A 24,380-nucleotide genomic window follows, 5' to 3' on the forward strand; every position below is an offset into this window, starting at 1 on the left:
CTGGGTTTTCCGCAAGGGTTGTCTCTTCGGCGTCCCAAAAGACGTGAGTGAGGGAATTGTTGTTAAATCTGACGGTGAAGTGTCACACGCTCACTTCTGCCTTATAAGTCTTATTTTAAAGTAAGCGACTTGCTGATGGACAATTAGCGCATAGAGCTGAGCAGAAACAGACCTACCAGTCCGTCTATCAACCTGCCCCTGCATCTGCAGTAGCGCGCGGTGACATACACACACGAGAGCATTCGGCTCGCGCGCACACGCAAGAAACCGCGAGTCCCGCGCGCGGTTCGCATCCCGTTCGCTGCCCGGAGCACCTCCAACTGTACTCAGCTATAGCCCCATGTACATTGTGCGTGTCCGCGTGCGTCCGGTGGTTGCTCGCTTGCTTTTTCCACCCCCGCTGCGCCTCCTCTCCTCTCCCCTCCCGGGACAAGGAATACCGAGATCCAGGGAGCTGTAATCACACAGAGGCAAGTTGAGTCCCCCCCCTCCGCCCCCCCAACAATGCGCGGGGGCCAACAGAGATTGCAGTGAGGAATCAGCAGTGTAGGCGCACACACGCGATGAAGATTGGATTACAAAAAGAAAGAGGAAAAACAGTGATTTTATTTCGCCTCAATGTGTGGTGTTAAAATAAGAAGATTTCATTCATCTTTTTTTTGGTGAACCGCGCTTGGAATTATTCATTACCAGAGATTCTGTGATTTTCTTTTCCCCTCCCTGCATGGTTATTCAAGGGAGAGAGTGGACTGTTGCAATGTCATCTCACACCGCTGTTTTGGACCTCTGTGGAAGGGAGATGCTGTAAGTACTTTATTTCCATCCATTTCTGATCCCTTCTCTCTGTTGATCAGTCGACACTGTGAGACTTTTAAAGCGTTCCTCGCCCAAAGTGCAGCAGCCCACAGGCAGAGAACACAACTGTCTGCAATAGAACTTGGATATAAACACGTTTTGGCTAACAAAAAAATAGATATCCTCTATTAATTCATAATGTTGCTGCAGTGCGTACTCAGCTAATTCTGCACAAGTCCGCGTTTAGATAAAAAAGAAAAAAAAAAAACCTGCAAAAACATCGAACATTTCTAACTCAAAATCCCAATTGATCATAAAATATTCAATTAACTGGATAAATACATTCAAATTTCGCGATCTAGGGATTTTCCTATGAAAAGGATGGATAACACATTGCGGGGTTTGGGTTGGCACAACTTCTCTCTCCATCCCATCTCAGGACGAGCGATCAGCCGTTAACAGTGGAGAGATCATCCTACAACACGCCGCTTATTGACAATTTCATTTACTTTCTAGCACAGGTTGCAGCTGTTCTCTGCAGGATGGAGTAAGTAAGTGAACATAAGCGTTTAAAAAAGAAAAGAAGAAAATCTACCCAGTGTGCGTCCTGGTAAAGATGTAGATGAGCCATGTTCCAACCAGTGCCAGTGGGGGTCGCACTTGCATTGTATTGGCTTCATTGGATCAAATGGGAAGATCTAAATAAATTTGCAACCACCCTCTCAACCCCAGTTTCTCTTTCCCACTCTGTTCTCGGGATGCAGTCACGTTGTTGCAGCACAGTGTTACTCCCATCACAGAAAAGCTTTCTATATTTAAGAATAGAAATAGAAATTTCTAGCTGCATGCTTCTTAGAAGGGAAACCTATATTTAGATCGAACAGAACCGATCCTAAAATGAATGGGGATCTAAACAGAAACTGAATTGGGGCCAATCATCCCGGCGCGACTAATATTCCCCTTGTATCATTACTTTCCAAAATTTTATGTACTATAGATAATATATTACCAATAATATTATTTACAGATATCTTAGTAAATTAGAATATCACTAATATGTAATTTTATGACAGTATTAAAATAAAGCTAAAGCCATACACAGATTCAGTACACAGTGATATATATCAGGGTTATGTTAATTATGGTGATTAGGGATTACAAAGGACCAATTAAAAACAAGGATTTTTAATACAGAGGCTACTAAAAACTATGTTTATGTCATGTACATTATGTGCACTCAGTACCTTCTGAATAAATTACCTCATCAATGTGGCATGGCATAGAAACAGTCAACTTGTGGGAGTCGTGTTAAGGAAGCCCAGGTTGCTTTAATAGCAGTCTTCAGCTCTCCTGCATTGTTGGCTTGGGTGTCTCTGATATTTCTTTTGACATTTGCATCTTCATTTTCTATGGGCATTTTCTATTCCCTTTGGACAGTGAATAGCAGTCTATTGCTTTTTGTCCTTTACCCAGGCCAGACACTTCTGACGTCTCTGTTCAAGAGTGAGTTAATGCAAGGAATACAACAGTTGTAGGCAATTTCTATGATTCCCCAATGTGAGATGGATCTTGAAGGACCTCCATGAGTTTTTGAATCTTTACCAAACTCTTGAATTGGCTTATCTTCACTATTTTGTCAATGCTACAGTTATTTCTCTTGCTTTTTTCACCAAACTGTTTCCTTCCTCTCAACTTCCTCCTAATATAGTTGGGTGTAGCACGTTCTAATCAACTAGCTTCTTCAACAATATACTTTTAAAGTCTTTCCCCTTCTTGATGATGGCGTCTGTGTATGTCTCCTGGACAGTTGTCAAATCAGCAGTCTTCCCAATGATTGTGAAGGCAATAACATAGCATTTCTGTGTTGAAACTAATTTGTTTATTGGTCTCTTGTAATAGTCTAATTGGCTGACAAAAATGGTTAATCAGTTTCCATTTGCTTTAAACTATAATCATTAAAACGAGCAGAAATAGATGGTTGAAATATATCAGTCTGCATAAATGAACCTTTAAGCTTCTATTTTTGAATTGAATTACAGAAATAAATTAACTTTAAATTATATTATAATTTGAAATGCACCTGTGCAACTAGAAAGCAATCTCTTCTACCCATATTTGTTGAGTAGTTAAATTGCATTCACTTTACATGGTTTATATATTTATAGCATACTTATCCATCTTAGTTGGTTCAGAATTTCTCTTGTGGGCCTCTCTGGCTCAGAAATTTATTGTTGCTGATCACAAAAAGAATGTACCTTGAAATCCATCTTGCTCTTTAGAAAAAATATATTCCAAATAATTTTGGGGAAGATCCATGCTTTTTTCCTACTGTTGACACAGTTTTAAGTAATATTTTCTGACTTTAGCAGTTCAAGTGATTTTATTGTGTATACAGTATAACATAAGATTTTACATATCAAACATCATAGGGTATGTGTTAAGTATAATGATCAGTTGTACAACCAAATTATTTAGTTTGAGAAACAATTGTAGTGCTCTGTGGAGCTCCTTTTGGTTTAATGGCTCTAAGATGTTGTTTTGTTTGCTTATGCTTTGGGCGAGCTCTTATATTGACAATTTAATAATAATTATAATTCAGACAGAATGCCCTTTCTAAACTTTTAAAATGTCACTTATCTGTTCAGCAAAAGTTTGTTGTCTTGTGCTTATGCAGGAAAAAAAAAAGTTTAAAAAGACATGAACAAAATACGAACACGGATTTGTGCCACTTTTGTATCCCATTACATCTGAAGATGAAAGCAAGGGTTGTGGAAAGAAACAGGATATATGCAGGAGTTGCAATTGATAGCTTTTTAGCTTTGACTTTTATTTACATATAGATGAAAACCGTATCAGAAACACACAACTATTTGAGTGATTTTTACAGATTATCATGGTAAGGCGTTAAAAAGTCAAGACCAGAAGGAGTTTAGCCTATGGGAGATATCTCTCTTCTAAGGTGGAATTTGATTTAAATTAATCAATGTTGTTCTTGGCCACATAAAACCTGAAATTGCCTTCATTTGTGGCCTTGAGAGATGTTTTCAATGAAGAGATTCTTTTCATGCTCAGAGAAGATATCTTTATTTTATTAAGGGAAAAAAACCAAAAAACACTAACACAGACTAATTTCTTACTGCTTGCTGTTTTTACTAATACTCTTTGGCTAAAAAGTACAATTTTGGGTGTCTAGTATTTTGGCCAAAGTGAAGCAACAGGATACAAATAAGAAAGGAAAAGGAGGAAAAAGCAGGAAACCACATTAGCAACGCTTACAAGGTTTATGATTTTAAAATAGGCACAGCACAACTTGTAAATGTCAGGCTTTAAAGTGGCTCACAAGGAGAGGTGAAAATATATAGACTCTACATTCTGTGTAGTTGATATTGTCCGGCCAAAAAAGGGCCCAACAATATTTTCTATGTGTGTGGAAGGAGAAAGGATTTGACAGATAAGCTGGATTTTGAAAGTGACATTGATTGTGTAGGTGTGAATGAGACTTTTTACTTACATTTATTTACAAGTAAATGTCAAAAGTATTACAATGAATGCAAGCCACACCATATGTACCGTCTATGCATAGGCATGTGTTGGGCATCAAGTGCAGAGAAAGTGCATGCAACTCTGTTTCAATCCTTTATGAGGGAATATGAGTGATTTCATTTCTTCCCTTACATTAAATCCCTCCTGTTCCCTTTCTGTCTCTTTTACACACACACACACTGAAGGTTTATTGCAAGGTAAAGGGGTAGGTGCAGTGGGGGAGACAACATGTTGAAGCCTGAGTGGTAACAGACAATTACTTCCGCTGGGCTTCTCCTGGGCGGTCATGCACATGTCAGGGCGCATGGAGCAGATGGCTTGGGCCTGAGAGAGAGGGGCTGAGTGGAGGAATGACTTGGAGAATATGGTTGGAGGAATTTGGAGACGAAGAAGAATATCATCAGATATAAGAGGAACTTAGTTATCTATTTCACTGGGACATTAAATGCAATCTTAGGCAAAATTAAGACTACATTTCATTGAAAAGATTGCTCAAATTTTAAGACAGCAGCGTTGAGGCATATTTTGTCTTTTAGCCAGCAGTAATGTCATAGTGAGGTATGAATGAGGACTTAAATGCAGGCTTAGGAGTAGAATAAAGCTGTCAAACTGTCAGATATGCCACACCACAAGTAAACTGTGACATACTGTATAGTAGATACATTGCAGTTGCAGTTGAATATACTGCTGCACTACATTCACAGGAGTGTACCGTGTAACCTATGTGTTGCTACAGATTAGAACATCATTCTGTAGCAAGGATGGGACTAAAAAGAGTCATAGAAAGACTATTCATAAAACATGTATCAACATAGTTGCAACTTATCTTCTTTTATCTTGTCATGTCATGTTTGAAGCAATCTTCCAGTTTTACAAACCTACCTTCAATACATAGTAACAGACAAGTTACATAATCATGTTGCACAACATAAACTTTAGGTAAACCAGGTATCAATTGTGACCTGTCTGAGCCTATCCCAGCAATAACATGGGGTAGACCATGAACAGTTTGCCGATCCATCACTTGACAAGCAGGTCAACAAACAACCATAGAAGAGTTTCCAGTTAACCAAACATATATAATTCATGTTTTTAGACTTTGACCATAATCATTAACTAAGACACCCTTCAAACAGACTACACCACATTAAAGCAAGCACTTACACCTCCATGTTGTGCATTTGGGCTGAATGCTGAGAGACTGAGGGAGGTTGTGAGGTTTTGAAAAGGTGGTTTGAATGCTAAACACATTTCTCACATTGTAAAAGAGAAGCCCTGCAATCATATTTAGTGAGGATGAGGGAACAAAATGAGGATGAAACATAGGAGAAAAAAACAGGACATATTTCAGAATTTAAAATACTTTAGGTTTCAGAGACTTGATGTGGTTGACACCTTTGTGATAATAAAAAAAAAAAAAAAAAAAACAAACCACACAAACTTTATTTTTTGTGTAAATGGTTCCTTTTTCTTTCTGGCTTTTGTCGCCTTTATTTCACAGTATACAGACAGGAAATGGGCAGAGAAAAGGGGGGAAGACATGCATCAAAGGTCCAAGGGTCGGGAATTGAACCCTGGACCCTGTGCGCACACTTCACCTCTACACCATGCGCCACACCCCCGTGAGTGGTTCATTTTGACTGCATTTGCACAAGGGCCTGACATGCCGCTTCATGTCTAAATGTGCCCACTGTCGGTTAAGACTTCCATGTGGCTTCTTCTGGGTGCTCACACTCATGCCAGGGAATATGCACATGTTGATATTTACACCACTTTAGGGTAAGCTGCCCCATAATGATGTTTCTTATACAGTATTGATCTCAAAACAAGCTTTCTTGTTGTTTAGCTTGCACTGCCATGATCAGTCAAGGTCTTCTTTGTCTGTTGCACATTTGGATCGTGGCTCGGATATTTATCATTAGTCATTAATTATTGGTTAACACACTCATATATAAATCTGAATTGGTAACAGTCATCTGCATAGGGATCTGGTACACCACTGAGACCAGGTGCAGATAAAAAAAATAAAGATACACCAACTTTATGGTCAAGAAAGCTCCCAAGTAGCAATTCCTTCTACCAAACAATGTGTCAGGTAATGAGTAACTATGGGGTTAAAATTAGTATCCACTGGAACAAACTGCATTAAGAAAACAAAAATAACCTTATTTAAACTTTGTGCAGAAACACAAAAAACAACATTTTAGTAAGCAGAGTAAAAACTTCAACAAAAACTCACAAAATGTTAAAAAACGTTGATACTTTAAGTTAGTTAAACAAATTAAAAAGAAAACCAAGTCAGAAAACTTTACTCTTGCTTAACTACAACAGTCTTTTATAAGACAGCTTTAATGTTGGTAGCACATTTAGGTGTTTTTATTATGAATATGACAATATTATGTAATATTTAATATTAATACTTTAATATTTTATTAAATAATATTTCAGTGTGTTAAGGGTTGTCCTGTGAATACCAGCCCGATAAGGTGGTGGTATTAGGACAAAATTGAAAGGGATGACCCAAGCTCTGGCATTATTGAACAGCAGAACTCTGTACACACACAGAATGAATTCACACAATTTCTTCAAATACAAGAATTTATTACCAAAACTAAGTAAACTCAATGTCAAACATATTTCAATCAACAAACTCTTTACAATGCTAAAACAGCCCAACTAAATTACCAAGCAGAATGAAAGAATAAGGAAGACTAAGGGCTATGTACAATATAAACAAGTTGATCAATGAAGGTTGAAAACCATGACCAAAAGAGTGATGCAACATTACCATGCAATGTTTATGTTTGAGAACCAACGATTATCTTGAAGAATCTGGAAATGAAGTTAAGTTAGTCTTGGAACTAATTTGGGAATAATTGGTATACCTTCAAACAACCATTCACAATGCAAGATCAGATAAAAAATTAATTTAATAAAAAATTTTAAAGAATGATTTGCTGAATAAAACCAACCTTCTGGATGACCCATTCTCAATGGTGCTTAAGAACCAAACCTTTTGGATAAATAGATCTTAATGGTGTTTAAGTAGTTATCATGTTTAGTAAAATAATATTTACGGAAATATTATTTTCTAGATTGGAAACTAACAAACTTTCTGGGTAAATGATCTTCGGCTGACTCAAAGTAGGCAAGCACATGTTCTTAGCCATTAGCGTTTGGAGCTAATAAAAGAAGCTGGTAGCTCCTCATCAGAATCAGACATACCTTTAAAATACCACTAATAAAAGGGTTGAAATGCATAAGCGTGGATGGTGTGTTATGGCTGATCTTCTGTGTTTAAAAACCACCCTTTAAATAAAGTTTATCTAAACTTAAAAAAAACAAAACAGAACACATCCTTAGCTGAGTGCTAGTCTGCTAGCACTTACTGAAGATGAGCTTCTCAACACAAACAAAAACAAGCGTCGTTAAACAAACATTATTTAGCTTAAACTAATCTTCTCTGCCCAAACACTTCCTCCTATGTCAACCGTGCTGAGGAGAAGTTGTCCTGGGGGTTGAGGAAAACACATTGACCTATAGGTAAACAAGGGTTAACTTGCAGCTAACCTCTATAGCTGTGGAAAAGGGCTTTAGCTGGCCCAGCCGAACCGTATGTTAAAGGCACGTTCGACTCCTTGAGTGGACGCGATGCAGTGGGGTTGTTCACGCTACCTGGATGTACACGCAAGAAGGCATGCGATGCGGTCCCAGCCTCCTTTTCCAGGCCGTGGGGAAAATTTGCTTCGATTAGGGCTGCTTCTGGAGGACTCAGAAGAAAAGTGAAGTCACGCCTGTCACATTACACCCTTTATATGAATGAATGCCGGATAGTCAAACAGCAAATCATTACTCAACTTTGTTGCATGTGATCGTAGTTACTTTTGGATCCAATTTGAAGAGTTGTGTCTGCTTGCCAGCAAGAGACATTAGCGCGCTGTCTCTCCTTCCAGCTCCGAAGGGGACATGTGTGGAAGAGGTCTGTTTGTTGGAGCACGGAGTTTTTATTCAAACAGTGACGTCATGGGAAGTCCGCTGTTACCCCTCCCTCGTGTTCCTCTTCCTGGCTGAGCTGGAAGTAGGTCAATGCGATTTATTTTGAAAGTTCCAGAAAAGTTCTTACTGGCTTTTATTGTTGTAACTCATGGCTGGGTCCCAACATTGGCTAGCATTGTAATACAATGTATGTTGTAATATATTGCGTTGAATTTGTTCTGAACTTGCATTTTGAACGTTGGCTATAGTGCTTCAGAAGTATAAGAATTGTTTTAATCTTCAGAAAATAAAATAAGTTATCATTCTGTTGCAGAAATAGCTACATAAATGAAGAAACCCTTTACATCACACTATCAAACTAGCATTGGAAACAAAAGAGAGAGAAATAAAACCTTATTATAAGATACAATTAAATATTCATTCATCTTCTATACCACTTATTCCATAGTGGGTCACAGGGGAGCTGGTGCCTCTCTCCAGCATTCTATGGGCGAGAGGCAGGGTGCACCCTGGACACATCACCAATCCATCACAGACAGGACAAACAACCATGCACACACATTCACACCTAAGGGCAATTTACCATTCATCTTTTGGACTGTGGTTGAAAGCTAGAGTACCGGGTGGGAACCCACGCATGCACAGGGAGAACATGGGAACTCCATGCAGAAAGACCCAGAGTCAAACCCAGGACCTTCTTGCTGCAAGGCAACAGTGCTACCTACTGTGCCACAGTGCAGCAGCTGCACGGTGATAGATTATAATATGACAGATTTAAAATTGTTTATAGAAACTGTGAGAACTCTCCCTGCTGCCACACATCAGACAAGTGGTAATTGTAGTGTTAATGCTTAGATTGTATTAACTGTCTATTAAATAAATCTTAGAATCCTGTTATTTATAAAGAATGAGTATTGTCAGCTCTTCTTTAGCCAGATTCCATGTCTCATGTTGTGGAGTGTCATGTCCAACCATCCATACAGTAAATTTCTCATTAAATTAGTGCTAAACTAAATTCTGCACCTTGTATTACAAGTGAAGTGAGTTGGGGTAGAAAACTGTCACACAGAACAAAGATGTGCATTGTAGCAATAAAGAGAGTGACATTTAGTTGATGAAGTCCTGAGGATCAAAATCTGGTTTCTGAAAGACTTGGATGACTAAGATCATCTGTGGACAGAGATGCCAGAGAAAGACGGATTCTAGCAAGGAGTTTGACAATCATCCTAAATGCGCACAAGACAGGCAGATCAGTCTTGGTCATGGTGACCAACTTGGTCATTTGGGGGAGACATAGGGATGGCGGAAATGAGACAGAAGAACAAGGGATGGGATTGGATGTTTGAAGGGCAGCAATGATAAATTGCTAATGGATTAAGTTGCTGCTGTTTTAACTTTTTATTTTCCAAACATGTTGCTGATCTGAATTTCAACTGAGATTCATGATGATAGAAACAATTAAATAACTTTTCATTTACAACACTATTTATTAGGATCTTTTCCTTTTATTAATAAGAGGTTTTGGTTTTATTATTCCTAAATATGCAAACATAGCACAGTTTTATTTTTATTTTCACAGTTTCTGTGTAAACTGAGATGGATTGTAAATAGTTAAAATAAAGTTGTTGGAAACACACATGCAAAAAATCGAATTGTTCAGAAGAAAAGTTACTTTGCATGCAAAAGCAAACAAACCCACTTCAGCATCACATTTGCACTTATGCAGTTTATTTTACATTGCAAACATCAAATGGGGAAATGTAAATGGGGCAGGAGGAAATGATAGAGAAGGCAAAGAAAGAAAGAAATTGGCTATTTTTTAGAATTTAACAATTTTTTAATTAGTGTCAAATTAGTCACTAACAAATCAGCTGTATTTAGCAGTTGCAAAATATGTGCAAATCTGAAACAGCTGGTACTGTGATGAGCAAAGACCCTGTTTCATACATTAAATTGCTGAATTGTTTCCATCCATATCTTCTGGCAAAATTCTCTCCTTAAGCAGTGTCTAACATCTTCACTTGACAGTAAAGTAAAATGTAATTTGCACCACGCATCAAGGTTTGGCAACATGTGGTGAAAAACATATTGCTTTTATGTAAATCTAAAGAGGATGGGCACATGAATCTACTTTCTGTACCCACGTAATCCTGTTTAGGGTCTTGGGTGTCCCAGAGGCTATCTCTGCAGTCATAGACATAGAACTGGGGACACCCTAGGTTGCCAGTCCATTACAGGGCGAACAAAAAAGCAATCAATCAAAATGTATTTTTGGACTGTGGGAGGAAACCAAAGACATACAACATGCACCACAAAAAATATGATTTTAACGAAAAAACTTTATTTTAGTGAGGCAAGATGTAGGTTTTTTGAGTTCTTTTTTTGGTAGCCACATTGTAAAGCTGAAGATGACCTCTGATGAGTGTCTGCAAAAAAAAAGCAGACAATAAGACATGAGGTTAGATTTCAAGCAGTTGATATTGTTGCTTTAAAAAGAAAATACAAATAAACCATATTTGGTTACCACTCAAATGTAAATTCAAAATTTTTTGATTGTCATCAAATGCCATATTTTCAAAACTCGCCAATGCAAGCAGAAGTCAATGGAAGTAAAATGGGTATATGTAAACCACAACAAAATGTTTGTTGTATATGTAGTTTGGGTCTGGACAAACACTGGAAAGTGTTTAAAATTATTTTGTCCTCTGTATCCAGCAGCTATTTTACAAGCAGAAACGTTAAAAACAACTCTCTGCCACACCTCTAGTAGGCCACGCCACTGTGCATGTGCCAGTGCTTCCCCATACAAGAAGATTTCTTTGTACATTACAATGGAGACTGGGATGTTTTCAAATTATTGTCACGTTCGGGTTTTGAGTCGGACCAAAGTGCAGACAAGAGCTGGGCAGCAACATGTTGTAAAAGGTTTTCAACTTTATTTCCAGTGGTTTTCAAAGAAACCAAACAAGGCACTGCAGATACAAACAAAAGTCCAGATCCAAAAACTTACAAGATCGGTTCTGCAGGAACATGGAAAAACTCAGCACACATAAATAGGTAGTGAATGGAAGGAACCAGCGAAGAATAATGAAAACCAGAGAGCTTATGAACTGAGGGAAGTGGAGTATGGACCAATGAGACAGGGAGGCAGGTAATCAGGGAAACATGAATCAGATGTGGACCAGGCTGCAGAGAATTGAGGGAATATGAATGGTTGCTATGGTGATCAGACTGGAAGACAAAGGGAACATAAGAGAAACTAAACTATGAAATAACCAAAGGAAAACTTAACTACAAAACTAAACTATGAGAAAGGGACTAAAACCAACTCATGGAAAACAGAAGAAAACAAAGCTATGAACATAGATGGATAACCAAAGGACACAAGAACCTAGAAATAATAATTAACTAAAGTAAAACAGAGAAACTAGAAAGAACAGAAAAACACTAAAACCTAAGAAACCCTAAGTACGAAAGTAAACAAAACTGAACCGAGACTGACTGAAAATAAACAGGAAATGAAGCAGAGAACGTGGGGACTAAACTAAGTGTAACAAAACTTAAACAATAACTAAAACTAACCAATCAGGAGGAACTGGAGGAATAGAAGTAAACTAGGGGAACTAAGCAAGAGAATAATAATAATAATAATAATAAACAAACATAAGACAAAAACCAAACGAAAGCCAAAACCACAACAAAGTCCAGAATGTCGTATCCCGACAATTATGTAGTTTTACCTGGATGAATGTTTATGTATTTTATGATTAACATTGCATATATGTTTTGTAACATTTGATTTTCTGTGCTATTTTATCTACATAACTTATTATAAATTATTATTTTTTTCAAAATCATCAATACAGCTGATTACCTGAGACACAACTTTCAAACTTATGCAGTTCGAGCCTTAAGCACATATATTGAACTTTGAGCTCCACACAACCTTAAGGTTAATTAAAACAGCTTATGTTGTCCCCTCTGCTTGTGAAAATAACAGTTTGAAGGATGATTCAATTGTGTGTTCGGGTTGCAAACTGAAATTACTCTGTGATGTAATTCATTAAAGGCCAGTCACTAACTTTCACAACTTCATAAAAAACCTGGAAATGATATTGTTGTGTACACCATAAGTGAAGCTAAGGTAGGTCACATTAGGTTAGTTACATATTTGTTTGTTTAATATTCAGTAGTTTTGAAGTCCTTCTAAATATTTGCAACAATTCCATTGATCTTATTTGTACACTACCGGTCAAAAGTTTTAGAAACACTTTCTTGTTTACTGCTTTTCTTTATTTTCATGACTATTTACATTGTACGTAGGTTCTCACTGAAGGCATCAAAACTGTGAAGGGAACACATCTGGAATTATGCACCAAACAAAAGAAAAAATGTTTTTATTTTAGATTCCTTAAAGTAGCCACCCTTTGTTGTGATGGCTGAAATATTAACCTTTGGCCTTCTCTCAGTGAACCTTTGGGAAGTTCTTTCAAGACTCTTTGGAAAACTATATCAGGTGACCACCTGATGAAGCTCATGTAGATAATGCCAAGAGAGCAAAGCAGTCAAAGCAAAAGGTTGCTATTTTGAAGATTCTAAAATATTAAAATGTTCAGAGTTATTTCACACTTTATTTTTATTATATAATTCAATTTGTGTTCATTCAGTCTTGTTGCCTTTAGTGAGAATCTACAATGTAAATAGTCATGAAAATAAAGAGACCCATTAAGTGAGAAAGTGTATCTAAAACTTTTGACCAGTAGTGTATATTTGTTAATTTTATGTTTATCCATACAAGTAATCTCTCTGTGACACACAATCTTATTCTCTAGGTAAAACATCCTTCTGTTAGGATAATGTAATACTGATAATAAAATGTATGCTGCCGGAAAACTAAGGCATTCTTCTTGCACCCCTGCAATAACTTCCGGTTCCAAAAACACGTGTTGCACATTTTCAACAACATTGTTAGAAAAACACAATATCATTAATTACTGGGTAGAATTTTGTTTTTAATAATCATGAAAAAGAATCCTTATTGTTGCAAGCCTAAATACATACACACTAAAAACATTTTTTCTTAAGTCGCTGCAGTACATCATAAAATGGTGGACTGTGGAAGGTTGATGAACAAAAACAACCTAAAGAAACAAATAAATAATGGACAGATAAGTAAATAGATGACAGAGCAATGAATGGATGTAGAGTAATGGAAGAGCCAGTGTGGGCAGAAAAGCAATCCACTATCAAGGCTCTAGTATATACAATGAACACACGTGCTCATGTCCTCTGGGCTGTAGTTTGGTAAAACTTATCATCTGCAGCATCCATCATTCAGACCCCAATTCTGTATAAAAGCTGCGTCTATTAAGTTTGTACTGTATGTTAATCCATACTTAATTCAATTTGGCAGGAGAGCAGGAATAACTAATGTTGCTACAGTGAATGCAATCATTTAAATCATTATTTAAAGATAATGCATATTAATTATTGATGCATGTCAAGCTCTGTGTAAAAACAGATATGTAAGGTTGTTTGTAATGAAGAAGAGTCGAAATGGACATTTTTAAACTGCTTAAATATTTCCTAATCATTGGTGCTTGCTGAGTTATCTGTGAGAAAATATTAATGAGTGCATTTTGTACCTCCTGTTAGGGCAGGAACGTGAGCTTGCATGAGTGCTTGGTGTGCAAATTGCCAGTAGTACAGATTTGTCTGCCAAACATCATTTACTATTGTAGTGCCAAGAAACAATGGCCTTGATGTGACAACAAACTGCTCAATATGCTTCTGTGGGGCATGTTCTCTTTTTCCCCTTTCTCCTCACAGCTCTCCCTTAGTATAAAGCTTTCACATCAACTCTTTTGTTCCTAAATTTCTGCAGAGTTAAGACAAGGTAAAAATACATTATTTTGTTATTCAGATTTTAGACACACTGGAATGGATTTAAAAGATAATCTTGTCAGCAATAGACTCCCTTATTTCTATAAGTACACCCAATAGGTGCCAGGTTGACAGTCAAAGAGATCTGAATTCGGCTTGCAGGGGCTAACCACTTGCTAGCCAAATTGTATCAATTTTCCAATTGTATCAATTTGTATTAAATGTTCAGACTGCTGCTAACCCATGTTCTGATCGTTAATGAATAAAAAACAAACAAACGTGAGCTGTATAAATGTCTTCCTACTGGTTTGGCAAGCACAGCTTGTACCTGAATCATCTGATTTCAGCAGTCGTGATCATAAAGTGTTAACTTGTTAGTCATCGTCTCTTCCTCTCACCCATCCTCAACATCCTCCCAATGCCATCTCCCTCCCCACAAGGTTTTGATTTTCAATAAACTCACAGAGAAGAAACTGAAAATGAAAAAAAAAATGCTACTTCAATGTGTGGGCTAAATGAGCTACGCATTAATAATTTATCTCTTCTGCTTTTTCTCACCACCATCTTCCCACACTTTTTCCTCACTCTTTGATCTCTCTACATCTGGTTCTGCTTTCCATTATCCTATCTCCATGCAGGGGATGAAGTGGTTTAGCACCATGTCCCTCGGCAGCAAAAGGAGTAAAAGGAGGAGTAGAAGGAGCAGCAGTCATAGCAGTGGAGGTGAAAGTGCACTGCTCTCCCTGGCCCTTTTGGTGGCGGTGACAGTCATGGTAGACCCTGTGGCAGCACAAAAGCAGCGGACTGGCGGTGGTTCGGAGAAAGTGCCAGTACTGAACATTGCTGTGATCCTGGGGCGCACACGCTACATCTCAGACCGTGATATCCGGGCTCTGTGGAGCAAAGAGGACTCTATCGACGTCAATGTGGTTACACTGCTGGTCAACGAGACTGACCCAAAAAGCATCATCACCCACATGTGCGACCTGATGTCAGGGACCAAGATCCACGGTGTGGTTTTTGGTGATGGCGCTGACCAAGAGGCCATTGCCCAGATTTTGGATTTTATTTCCTCACAGACACTCATACCCATTTTGGGCATTCATGGAGGGTCATCCATGATCATGGCTGACAAGGTATGTGGCACTAACTTGATTTAGAAATGTGGCAATGAGTGAATGCTGAGACCTTACTAATTAAAGCATGAAATGGGTGATGGGAAGAGCAAATGGACATTTTTGTGGTGCTTCTTTGGGAATGATTTGGTGAAATGTCTTGCTTTTCTTTCAGTCCTCTGGGCAGCAGAAAATCCCTTACTAACTGAAAAGAGCCCATTTGCGGATAGGTGTAATAAAAAAAAAACACAAATGCACTCTATCTAGTTAAGGAAGACAGATAAAGAAACAAATCAGATTGTGACAGATGGAAATGATTTGAAGGAGGGAAACAGGGAAGGTGAAGTTAAGTAAAAGATTCAGAAGAAGATTTTTGGAGACACTGAAGGATGTGACAACTGTTAAGCAGGATCAAGAAAAGAAAGTGGTCTGTAAGAAATATTATGAAAAATAGAGTGTGTTGTCTTCTGGCTAACACCAACTACATAGCCCAATGGGATTCAATATAATAAATCCCCTTTCACCATGCAAAATTTCCATCAGAAGAGGTGAAAGAGGCTTCCACATCTGAATAAGCAATGCTTGCTGGCCCGCCAATGAAGTTGAACCTACATAGGGAAAAGACTGAGCAGCCCTGATTGTGTGGATTCATGTGCCAGTAATGAGATCCTTTTATTCATCACATTTACAAATGTATTTTTATCAAGAGATCAAAATAGTTTTTTTTTTACTGCAAAGGGCTATATAGAGGTAAAATTATATTTAATGTTATATTTCTAATTTGGAAAGAAATAAAAAAATGTCGATCATTAGTGTTAAACATATTGCGGTCAAAGTAAAATTAGGCAGTTAAGACTTGATTTGAGTAAATAAAAAAGACATTATGTGAAATGAAAGATTTCTTGAATTCAAGAATTCCAAAGGAAGAAAAATTATGGATTAATCATTGAGGGGAACAAACCATTTTATATTTACCGTATTTTCCGCACTATAAGGCGCACTGGATTATAAGGCGCACCTTCAATGAATGGCCTATTTTAGAACTTTTTTCATATATAGGGCGCACCGGATTATAAGGCGCATAGAATAGAAGCTACTGCAGTCAAACGTTTGACTGGGGTTGCGTTATGCATCCACTAGATGGAGCTGTGCTAAAGAGAATGTCAACAAAACAGTCAGATAAGTCAGTCAGTCAAACTTTATTAATACACTACAAACCAGCGTTCTGATAACTCCATTCACTCTCATGGTAAGGTCTCCTCTACATAGAATTCTATTGAATAGAGCCAACCGCACGTTAGGAATGCATTGGAGTCTATGAAGTTGAAGTTGAAATCAAACGTTGGTTAAAACGTGAAAGGGAACTTTTCCCTGATTCAGTAAACACGTAAAAGAAACAGTTTGATGCACTAAATCAAACGTTAGTACTGTTAACCTTTCCTGTTTCTGTCCCCTGACCGTAGTCTGATGACACAGGGGAGACGCTTTCTCCAGGGCCGAAGTTACTAGTTTCTTCGGGGTTAACTCCCTCACTCATACGTTGCTGAGTTGAGCATGAAGAAACAGCATCAAAACACTGAGTTGTTGACGAGATTCGGGGTTCTTTTTAATGACTTTGCAGCTCGTAAAAACACAGGGCTTACAGACTCATACACCGCTGCTCCGGTCGCCGTCTCTACCCACCCCACACACACAATAATACCGACGTCACTCCTTCACTCTTGATTCTCAGCTACGGCAGCACACAGCGCCACCTCTGTCCGGAGGAGTAATGTCAACATCTTCCATACACACACACGAAACATACACCCCACACACTGAGCTTCTAATCACATATAGTTCAGGCAATTCCTGCAACAGTACATTCAAACGTTATACACACACAAGTGGTGTTGGACTAGGAGTAAGCACAGTACAGGTGTTTACCGCTATTACTTCGGCGACACCCTTGACTACGGTAGCCGTAATGCTGCAAGCGGTGCGGCTTTGTAGTTTACCAGTCGTACTGAAACATTTTGACAGAGCGCCGTGTACAACCAGTATGGATCAACCAATTAACCAATTGATCCATATATAAGGCGCTCCGGATTACAAGGCGCACTGTCATTTTTTGAGAAAATTAAAGGTTTTTAAGTGCGCCTTATAGTGCGGAAAATACGGTATATTATATACAGTGCCTTGTGAAAGTACTCGGCTCCTTGAACTGGTCAACCTCTTGCCACATTTCAGGCTTCAAACATAAAGATATAAAATTCTAATTTTTTGTGAAGAATCAACAAGTGGGACACAATCATGAAGTGGAATGAAATTTATTGGATGTGTCAAACTTTTTTAACAAATAAAAAACTGAAAAGTGGGGAGTGCAATATTATTCGGCCCCCTTGCATTAATACTTTGCAGCGCCACCCTTTGCTGCAATTACAGCTGCAAGTTGCTTGGGGTTTGTCGCTATCAGTTTTGGACATCGAGAGACTGAAATTCTTGCCCATTCTTCCTTGCAAAACAGCTCGAGCTCAGTGAGGTTGGATGGAGAGCGTTCGTGAACAGCAGTCTTCAGCTCTTTCCACAGATTCTCGATTGGATTCAGGTCTGGACTTTGACTTGGCCATTCCAACACCTGGATACGTTTATTTGTGAACCATTCCATTGTAGATTTGGCTTTATGTTTTGGATCATTGTCTTGTTGGAAGATAAATTTCCGTCCCAGTCTCAGGTCTCTTGCAGACTCCAACAGGTTTTCTTCCAGAATGGTCCTGTATTTGGCCCCATCTATCTTCCCATCAATTTTGACCATCTTCCCTGTCCCTGCTGACGAAAAGCAGGCCCAAACCATGATGCTGCCACCACCATGTTTAACAGTGGGGATGGTGTGTTCAGGGTGATGAGCTGTGTTGCTTTTACACCAAACATATCGTTTTGCATTGTGGCCAAACAGTTAGATTTTGGTTTCATCTGACCAGAGCACCTTCTTCCACATGTCTGGTGTGTCTCCCAGGTGGCTTGTGGCAAACTTTAAACGAGACTTTTTATGGATATCTTTGAGAAATGGCTTTCTTCTTGCCACTCTTCCATAAAGGCCAGATTTGTGCAGTGTACGACTGATTGTTGTCCTATGGACAGACTCTCCCACCTCAGATGTAGATCTCTGCAGTTCATCCAGAGTGATCATGGGCCTCTTGGCTGCATCTCTGATCAGTCTTCTCCTTGTTCCAGATGAAAGTTTAGAGGGACGGCCGGGTCTTGGTAGATTTGCAGTGGTCTGATACTCCTTCCATTTCAATATGATTGCTTGCACAGTGCTCCTTGAGATGTTTAAAGCTTGGGAAATCTTTTTGTATCCAAATCCGGCTTTAAACTCCACAACAGTATCTTGGACCTGCCTGGTGTGTTCCTTGGTCTTCATGATGCTCTCTGCACTTTGAACAGAACCCTGAGACTATCACAGAGCAGGTGCATTTATACGGAGACTTGATTACACACAGGTGGATTCTATTTATCATCATCAGTCATTTGGGACAACATTGGATTATTCAGAGATCCTCACTGAACCTCTGGAGTGAGTTTGCTGCACTGAAAGTAAAAGGCCCCACTTTTCAGTTTTTTATTTGTTAAAAAAGTTTGACAAATCCAATAAATGTCATTCCACTTCACGATTGTGTCCCACCTGTTTTTGATTCTTCTGAAAAAATTTGAATTTTATATCTTTATGTTTGAAGCCTGAAACGTGGCAAGAGGTTGAAAAGTTCAAGGGGGCCGAGTACTTTCACAAGGCACTGTATTTATTATTTTATTTTTCGTGAAATACTAGTAATTATTGTTGAGACAAATATTCACAGCAAGGCTCAAATGTATACTTTTATTAAATGTGATAATACATCACTTGTACATCACATCCTGTTTCTATTTACTCTCTGTTTGAAACAATTGATTATTTTGCAATGACACAGGATGATGCCTAATCAAACCAAAATCTATCTATGCAAACATCTTGCAAGTAGCTATTAAAGAAATAAAATCCCATTTCATTAAAGTAGATTATGACTAGAACACAGAAGATTACTTTAAATCATCAGCCTTCAAAGCAGATGTGAAATTTTCCTTGTCGGATGCGAAATGACACATGGCTGGTATGAAACATCCTTTGGCATACTGCAGATAATATTTACTGCCAGCCAAATTTTAAGATTTACTACCAGCCTACTTCAGTCAGCTGGACGCCAGTGTGCAGTAATATGATTCAGTCATCTAAGGCTAGTTCACAAACAACTAGCCTTAGATGGGCATGACTGTATCCCCTACCACTTTTCCATTAGATACTTGCTGGTGAACATATTGTTTGTTTGGACAGAGTTGGGACATGCACGACCTATTACAACTGGGACTGACTGCAAGTGACACCTGTCTGCATGCTTTCTGTTTGCAAGGAGGAACACAGCCACTACCAGCTGCTGACCATTGCCGTTTTGTCTGCTCTATCATGATCTTTTTCAGCATGGGTAAACAGTGAGGTAGAACTTGTTTGAAAAAGGCAGTTTTTTTACTACATACATTACAACAATATATATTTTTAAGGGACTTTGCAACCATAATTAAATTAACAATGGAAAAATATGCCTTGAATTGTTTGACAAATCAATGTTACTGTCAGTTTAACGGTGAAATTATGTCTGTGTAATTGCTGAGAACAAATTAACCTAAAATGACATGCTTTGTTTTTGTTCATGGTTCTTTCTATCTGCAATATAATTCCTCCAAATCTCTGCCTCTCCTCGTGGAGTTTCATCATAAGTGTTATGCTTCTATAGATCTCTTTTAATTTACATTCCTCTTCACTAAGTCTCTCTGTATTAAAGAATATCACAACTGTGGAGCTGCACTCACATTAAAAGTGTCCTCCTTCAAATTTTATGCTGAGTGGTTCTGCGGATTTCATACCAATTCCAAAACCATGCTTCCCTGTAACACTTGTAGGGGCTGGTAGAGAGATTTCTGATATTTATCTCATTTGTTTAAAGTTAATACATACTTTCTTTAAAGATTCTGCAGTAATGGTTTATTGCTCCTGTATTGGCACATGAGGCATCTATCTGCGAGAGAGGAGGAGCATTCAGGAGTGAAAGAGATAAGTTTGAAGGGGCGGCAGAGAAGGAGGAAAGAGGTGGTGTAAAATAAAGGAGGTGGAGAAGAGAAACAGAGAGTTGAAGGGTTGAAGGATAATCCCTTATTGTGACCAGGGGTGATGTTGAGTGGAAAAGGGATTACTGAAAGTACTGAATGGCGCCTGTTTCACTCCAAGAATTTCAGGAGCACACATGTAGTGCTTTATTGTATTACTTCTGAGGATAAGACATTGACTTGCTTCATTTATCTTTCTGTATCTTTACACAGTCTTTAATTAAAATAATACCTTTCTGGCGTTGTGATTGTCATTCCCTTGACCGCTTTGACCACTGTTTCTTTGGAACATTTGAAGAAAATAATCCACATTGGAGAAAATAATTTAGTGTTAAATTATTAAAAATATGTTACCAGCCTATTTCGGATTCTTTTCCTTAGAATCAACATTAATAAGTCGATTTAGGCTGGATGGTTTGTCAGGGCCAGAAATTTAGGATTCTTTAAATTTGCCTTTTTGCAGAAATTTTTTTTTTTTACCCAAATTCTGGATTTATACTGTGGAAACTGAAGTTTTGTCAAGTTGAAGTTAATTGGTTTTAGCCAAACCTCCACTTTGCGATTTGTGGCCAAATACCAAGCTCTGTTTTTTGTAAAGGATGACTTAGTGATTGAAGCACATTCAGATTTCACATTAGAAGGCGTAATTACCAGTATTTATTTAGAGTAATATTGCAATAAGCGGGAAATAACTATTTATTTTAGGAGAGATGACAAAACAATGTGATTGAGAGAGCAGCTGTGAAACATAGTTTTACTGATCTAGAACAAAGCCAAAATGAGGCTGTTCACATTTTAAGTTGTCATCAGCATCCGATGTTAGCAGTTAGCACTATTAGTATAATTATTATCTTTAACTGCAAACGTCAGGCTCTGTGTATTTCCTAGAGCATTGGTCCCCCACCACTGGGCCACAAAACCTGTACATTTAGTCCCCGACTACAAAAAAAAGAATACATATTTTTTTTATTCTCTATTATTGTCCATCTCTTGCACTTGACACTTACAAACCTATGCAGCTGTCAGGGACACCAGTGTGTGGCCATGCAAATGTCTTCTTGTTGTAGTTGTTATTGACTCTGTATTCATACCCATGAGTCTGTTGGTGCCAATTTGACAAGGGTGGGTGTAAATTAACATCCAATAGCAAAAAAAGCCAACATACCTCTTCAGAAAATAGTTATGTTTTAAACAGCTTCTTAAACCTTTTGTTCTTCCTCTGACTTGATTTTACTGCTTCAATGTGGTGCTTTCATTTATTGTAAAAACATCCAGTTTTTGTGTTTCTGACTGCCGGATCACTGACCAGGTCAAGCTGAAAGTCAGATGATTCTGGTCACAGCTGATTTTCTTACTGGGACAAAAATGGTGTGCGAGTTTGTTGAATTATAAAAGAGAATTGAAGAAGCCTTATAATTCTTTGCAGACTGGCATTTTACAACTTTCAACAACCTGATCAACTTCCCTTATCCTCCTCCAAAGAGTGAAAAATATAGTAATAGGGTAAAATTATGCTCTAAAACAATGTTAATGTCAAATAGTTGCCGACTTTTTTAACGACAATAGATCCCACTAGAGAGAAAGTTTGTTCACTTAAAATAACTAGAGATTAGTTACACATTCTTTCTTTTTCAACATCAATAATGACAGGTAACATTTTATACAGGGTTATATGTCAGGCATAAATTTTGTCCTTCAAATTTTATTATTTTATTCATTCATTCATCTTCTATACCCTTTATTCCATAGTGGGTCATGGTGGAGCTGGTGCCTATCTCCAGCAGTCTACGGGCGAGAGACAGGGTATACCCTGGACAGGTCGCCAATCTATTGCAGGGCAACAGAGACAAACAACCATGCACACACTCATTCACACCTAAGGGCAATTTAAAGAGACCAATTTACCTAACATTCATGTTTTTGGACTGTGGGAGGAAGCCGGAGTACCCGGTGAGAACCCACGCATGCACGGGGAGAACATGCAAACTCCATGTAGAAAGACCCCTGAGTCAAACCCAGGACCTTCTTGCTGCAAGGCAACAGTGCTACCAACTGCGCCATTGTGCAGCCCTTAATTAAATCATATTAGGAATTGTCTATTTGTCTATTTTTAATCAGTTCATTTTAATGCTGAATTAAGCAAAAAGATATTTTATGGCAAATATTTATTTAGTAATCCACAAAATGGGTTTCTGATTTAAACCGACAGTTTGGGAGGATTACCATTAGACACTGTATTAGTCTTTATAATGTATTTTTGGGTTGACCCAGTATGCTGGGTCAAATTCATAACTTTACTCTGCTGTGGTAAATCAACCCAGACCAACCCAGATTGGTCCACATTTCACTGCATTAAGAAAAATAACCAAAACAGGGTTGTTACTCACCCAGCAAGTTTAATGGATGTATATTTTGTTATTTTTTGTGCAAACTAATTACTACAAGCAGACTTTATTTTTCGATCTCAGACTTTTGATCTCAGGTGCTTCATTTACGTTAGGTCATTCACAAAAACACAATAATACCTGGCAAAGGATTGAGTATGTCACATACTGTATATCCACAAAAATAAAAACATTTTTTAAACCAACAATATGTATTTTATTTTATTTTTACTCTCCCTGAGATTTATATCCACTCTGCATCTCCAGTTGGTTAATGATTATACAGTTCCCAGACCCAGGCAACAGAGTCTTGTTGGTGCACATTTCCCTAATCCTCATGTGAATTATGAAGAGAGACTCGCCTTCAATGATTATGCCTTGTAAGACCCTCAGTGCATTTGTCTATTCTCGATTATGCATTCTTGCTCTCTTTAGTAGAGCCTTTGGACGGGCTAGTGTGAGTATGAATGAGTGGGCTTTATTTTTGCCTGTCACTTAAAGGCAAAATCTTCAGGTGCTGATGACTCCATGTCAAAATCCTTTTCTTGTCAAGCTAATGGTAAGATAATGAATAAGATATGAAAGCCTTCTCTTTAAAAGAAAATTAAGCTTTGAATAATTTTTCTGTTCTTTCTCTCCTTTGCTTTCCATCTCTCATAGGTCCTTGCTTGTTAATTAGATAAACGTTCCTGTATCTCCTTGTGTTTGTCCCTCCCATACATCTCTATGGCTTCGTTGAATAATGCACGGTTGCCTATATTGAAAATAATGCATTATTGATTAGGGAAAGAATTATCCTCCCCTCCTGCAGTATAAGCAGTCTTCCTGGAATGTACCACCACAAAAATCCCCTTAATACCTCAGGAATAAAAAAAAAGAAAAAGGTTTCTTAATCTCTTTGCTTTGCTTTTTTCAATTTTTTTCTCTTTAGTACCCGCTAATTTATTTACAATGCGTAATTGAGGGTGGATGTCGCAGTTGACTTGTTGAGATGGCATCATTTAATTCTTACATTAAATTATTTTTGACCTGTTCAAAGTTCAGTAATAGCACCTGGATGTTTGTTATTAACTTTTTTGGTCAAGCCTTGCTAGTTTTATCTGACATCGTCTCGTGCCGATGTTTTATTTTCTCTTTTTTAAAACCACATCGCTGGAGTGGTACCCATTTCTATTTTGCCCTAAGAGAGACATACATTCACCCCAGGGAAAAACAATAAAATGTTCTGGCATTCATCAACTGTATATACGAGTACGTTCAAGTGTTTTTGTCCTGTGTTGCTATTTAACACACACATGTGACACGAAGGGATTTCACCTTAATATTCATCCCCAGATCTAAAATTTATAACACTGAGAGGCAGGCATGGGCTGATATAAGATTCTCATCATAGGACAACCTTGAGGAAAAGTACCATGTTTTCATGTTATTTACAGTAAGATTTCAAGCAAAAATCCACACCACACCACCAACTTACTTTTTTTTTTAA

General features: G+C 38.0%; 1 protein-coding gene across 1 annotated transcript in view; it reads left to right on the plus strand.

Moving 5' to 3' along the window:
- The first annotated feature begins 530 nt into the window (after positions 1 to 530).
- The window catches only part of LOC124864868 (glutamate receptor ionotropic, NMDA 2A-like), a 283,980-nt gene continuing 260,130 nt past the window's right edge, over positions 531 to 24,380 (plus strand). Inside the window, exons 1-2 of the mRNA XM_047359828.1 lie at positions 531 to 804; positions 14,856 to 15,353. Of these exons, the coding sequence (XP_047215784.1) occupies positions 14,859 to 15,353 (495 nt within the window). The 5' untranslated portion in view covers positions 531 to 804; positions 14,856 to 14,858. The remainder of the gene's footprint in view (positions 805 to 14,855; positions 15,354 to 24,380) is intronic.

This window comes from Girardinichthys multiradiatus, chromosome Y (genome assembly GCF_021462225.1).
Source record: "Girardinichthys multiradiatus isolate DD_20200921_A chromosome Y, DD_fGirMul_XY1, whole genome shotgun sequence".
NCBI classification, from domain to species: domain Eukaryota; kingdom Metazoa; phylum Chordata; class Actinopteri; order Cyprinodontiformes; family Goodeidae; genus Girardinichthys; species Girardinichthys multiradiatus.